General features: G+C 35.8%; 1 protein-coding gene across 1 annotated transcript; it reads left to right on the forward strand.

Moving 5' to 3' along the window:
• Window positions 1–2,039: 2,039 nt before the first annotated feature.
• Window positions 2,040–4,026, forward strand: LOC129771316 (V-type proton ATPase subunit d 1). Its single transcript, XM_055774837.1, has 3 exons — window positions 2,040–2,300; window positions 2,623–3,131; window positions 3,195–4,026. Exons 1-3 carry the CDS (start codon window positions 2,180–2,182, stop codon window positions 3,609–3,611), a joined length of 1,047 nt encoding a protein of 348 aa, XP_055630812.1. The 5' UTR covers window positions 2,040–2,179; the 3' UTR covers window positions 3,612–4,026.
• The last annotated feature ends 373 nt before the right edge of the window (window positions 4,027–4,399 follow it).

Consider the following 4,399-nt stretch of genomic DNA (forward strand, 5'->3'; position numbering starts at 1 on the left):
TTTGAAATATGATTTTTCAAAACTAATCGATGGTTCGAAAACAATTTTTCCCCATTTTTCCCACTACAAAAAGTCATAACTTTTGAACTATTGGACCGATTCCTATCATCGACATATCAAATTGAAGCTTACGAGTTATTTTTCTATAAAAAAATTGACTTTTGCGAAAAAATTGAATTTTTTTATTTTTGTAATTATTGATTCAGTTAGTTTTTCATAGTTTTCTCGGTTAAAGATAGGAGCGCTATATTTTTTTATATTTTTCATCGAAAGCTGAGGATTATTTACCAAACATATCTCGATATCAGAGTTGCTATAATTATCGCTTTTAAGTTATAACTTTGTAAATTTAACATGTTTTAAGTATTCGATCAATATTCAAAATGATTTTCGAACCACCGGTTAACTTTGAAAAATCATATCTAAAAAACGAAAAAAAAATAGCATCTCTGATATCGATATATGTTATGTAAAAAATCCTCAGCTTTCAAGAAAAAATTGTTTATATAGCGCTCTCTAGTTCAAAGTCAAAAAATAAATAAAAATACGACTACAATCAATAATTACTAAAATATAATTATTTTTTTCGTAAGTTAAATATTTTTTAATAAAAGTCTAGGTCATTAGTTTCAATTTTATATGTCGATCATCTAAATCAGTTCAGTGATTCAAAAGTTAATTATTTTCATTTGTTATTTTTGGGAATAAGTGGAAAAAATTGATTTTTCGGACCACTTAATAACTTATGTGTTTAAATGTTTCAACGATCTACACATACATACATACACATACATACACGTTGTTAATTTTTATAAAAATCAGTATTTCTTCGTTGATATATTGGACATTCACCAAGGCTTGCGGTCTTGTCGTTGATGAAATTTATAAGAAAATGCAGTGTATATTTTCCATCCGCCATGCAAGGCTATACAAGTTTTAGGTCACTAAACGGCCATGAACCATGTCTGTGGTAACAATATCGAACAGTAAACCATATTTCGTCATAAGCAGACCCGAGAGCGAATGTAAGTTGTTGAAAATAGAATCGATGTTGTTTAAATACTTAGAAGACATAGTCCTGACCCTAACTTAACTATTTTTCAATAAATCTCCTTGCATTTCAGCAAAACAATCTTATCTAGAACAGAAAATAATTATCAGAGACAATTTTCGTTCAAGATTTTTCCTTACCTGCAGAGAATGCAATTTTTCATTAATTGTGAATAACCGTATCCTCTCTTTCGTCTGCAATGATGTCAGGGCAAAAGTACGAGTTCCAAACTTCATACACACCAGATGGGCCAACCAGAAGGACTACCGGGCCGTAGGTTGAGTATCGCTGGTCTAACGTCATGTGTATTGATATAAACTAAATATAATAACTTTTCTATATTAAAACTATGGAAAAATGTCATATGGTGAGTCGAATATCTTTGATGTGATGAATAAAGCCTCTTATGTTTCAAAAACCTGTGAAATATTGTTATATCCAAAAAGTCTACAACAAAAATAAAAAGTGTTTTACAGATATGTCTGTAAATTTACAAACATATTTCTGGCATCCCTGGTGGTCTGAGAATTTATTGCAAGAAATCGCTTGAAAACATGCATGAATTTGCTTGAAAATGAAGTGGATTGAGTTCGCACCACTTAGGTGTGGTGCCTCGGTATGTCGAATTCGAGGTAACTTACTGTATTGCAAAATTAAAACTATATGAAAAAAAATTCAACCACAATGTGTCACAACGGGTACAGCTAGTAATGCAAGAATCAATTCCACATTTTCGCATTTTCATTTTTCACGAAATTTTCTTCCAAACATTGTTCAGGACTGTCGTTACTTCAAAAATGATGTGATTGATAGAAAAAATGATTTCAGCAGAGCGAATGATGAAATATTACCGATTTCTTTACAGTGTCTTATAATTCGAAACTTTTACGTTTATCGAAATCTACCTTTTTAGTACAACCGGATATGTTGTTTTTAAGCAAACGTCAAAAATGCTCCTCCATCGCACTACGCCACTGATCGAGTCATATGACACTTTTCAGAGAAGAGGAAAATCTCCCCAGTGTAGGCTCGAAGTCGTCGTCCAAATAGTTTGTTCCGTCGAAAACCACTGTAATTATCCCAGCTATCGCAATAAGGTAAAAAGGTAAACCCTGAAAATAAGAGATAATGCCGGGATACATGTTCAATATTGACGGTGGCTATCTGGAGGGCCTCTGCCGTGGTTTCAAGTGCGGGATACTCAAGCAGGCGGACTATCTGAATTTGGTCCAGTGCGAAACGCTCGAAGGTAAATAAATCGATTTTGTGTGTTTCTCCATAGGCGCTCAACTCAGTTGTGACTAGTTTGTTAGTTTTTGTATGTTTTCAACAGTAAGAATTAATTTAAAATGCGAAACTATTTATTTGAGTAAAAAATCGCTAATTTGATCATATGACCTTATCACGACGCGACTTCAGTCGATGACAATGAATCACACCGAGGGGTGACCCAATGGTTTTAACAAGGCAATTATGCAAATTGTTCAAATCAATTTGTAAAAAAAAAATTTAAACGAAATTCATTATGTTTTCTAAGATTAAATTTATTCAATTTGCTTGAATTATTTCAGATTTAAAGTTGCATCTCCAGGGCACCGATTATGGTCAATTCCTGGCCAACGAGCCTTCACCACTGGCTGTTTCGGTAATCGATGATAAGCTGCGCGAGAAGTTGGTTATTGAGTTCCAGCATATGCGCAATCATGCCGTGGAACCGCTCTCCACATTTCTGGATTTTATCACGTACAGTTACATGATTGATAATATAATTCTGCTGATTACCGGAACGCTACATCAGCGCCCCATTTCGGAGCTGATTCCGAAATGTCACCCACTGGGAAGTTTCGAGCAGATGGAAGCAATTCACGTTGCCGCCACACCGGCAGAGCTGTACAACGCTGTGCTGGTCGACACTCCGTTGGCTCCTTTCTTCGTCGATTGCATCTCTGAACAGGATTTGGATGAGATGAACATTGAGATCATCCGTAATACGCTATACAAGGCGTACCTGGAGGCGTTCTACGAGTTTTGCAAGAAGATCGGTGGCACAACCGCTGATGTTATGTGTGAAATTTTGGCGGTAAGTAACTAGGTAACTTTTACAATAGTGCCTGCAGCAAAATTGAATGTTGTTATTTTTAAGTTCGAAGCAGATCGTCGTGCCATTATCATAACCATCAATTCATTCGGTACCGAGCTGTCCAAGGACGATCGTGCCAAGCTGTATCCCCGCTGCGGTCGCATGCACCCCGATGGGTTGGCTGCTTTGGCTCGTGCCGATGACTACGAGCAAGTGAAGGCGGTGGCCGAATACTATGCCGAGTATGCTGCCCTGTTTGATGGATCTGGCAACAATCCAGGCGACAAGACGCTGGAGGACAAGTTCTACGAGCATGAGGTCAAACTGAATGTGTACGCATTTATGCAGCAGTTCCACTTCGGTGTTTTCTACTCGTACCTAAAACTGAAGGAGCAAGAGTGTCGCAATATTGTCTGGATAGCGGAATGCGTTGCCCAGAAGCATCGCGCCAAAATTGACAACTATATCCCAATCTTCTAAGGCGTATATTTCAACACATCAAATAGTTGTGCATCTTCAAGCGAAACGAGAATAAACTTTAGAAACATTCCTCACATTCGCAGATCATCCGCCAGAACAAAACAAAAGAAGCTTAAATTAATGAATGTGTTTTCTCCAACAGTAAAAAGTGTTATTGGTACATTTTCAATTCTATCGTGTAAGATAATTTCCACTACATTGTTCCGCCGAAGCCAGCAGTGAAATCCGTTTCTGTTATGTTGTTTATGTTTGTATCAGAATAAAACATATTTTTCCCCAAAGGTGAACAGTATGATTTGTGTAATATGTATTGTTAATATATAATTCTTGGACACAAAATATAACATTTATTATATAATATACCAACTTAATATAAACATTAAACGATGAAAAATAAATTGTAGATACCTATGCAGTATAATTTTTTTAATCTGAATTGCTAGTTCAGAACCCTTGTAAGTTTGTGGTAAGTTGTGTTACCATTGTCTTTCAATTTATGGGTATGTGTGTGTATGTTGTCAACTATGAATACCTAATAAACTAGAAGAAACATTGGAATTCTATTTAGGTTCAAATTAAAATGTCAAAACCGTCTAATGGGGTGACCTGGGACACATAAGCACTGGGGTAGAACACCGTGTCCAATATCCATATAAATAAAAATAGAGGGCCAAATGTGTTGAGGAAGGAATTATCCAATTTGAGACGTCTTTATTTTGTTGTTTTCTGTTCTCCTCTTAAATCAATATAGCAGAGATCAAAATCGGAAAATTCTGAAGGAAGGTCGG

This window comes from Toxorhynchites rutilus, chromosome 1 (assembly GCF_029784135.1).
Source record: "Toxorhynchites rutilus septentrionalis strain SRP chromosome 1, ASM2978413v1, whole genome shotgun sequence".
In the NCBI taxonomy this organism is placed as follows: domain Eukaryota; kingdom Metazoa; phylum Arthropoda; class Insecta; order Diptera; family Culicidae; genus Toxorhynchites; species Toxorhynchites rutilus.

Bases quoted from the DNA above. Each gene is read 5' to 3' on its own strand.
- LOC129771316 (XM_055774837.1), top strand. From the start codon at position 2,180: ATGCCGGGATACATGTTCAATATTGACGGTGGCTATCTGGAGGGCCTC. The intron at 2,301-2,622 runs GTAAATAAATCG...GAATTATTTCAG, and splicing joins CCAGTGCGAAACGCTCGAAG to ATTTAAAGTTGCATCTCCAG. The intron at 3,132-3,194 runs GTAAGTAACTAG...GTTATTTTTAAG, and splicing joins TTATGTGTGAAATTTTGGCG to TTCGAAGCAGATCGTCGTGC.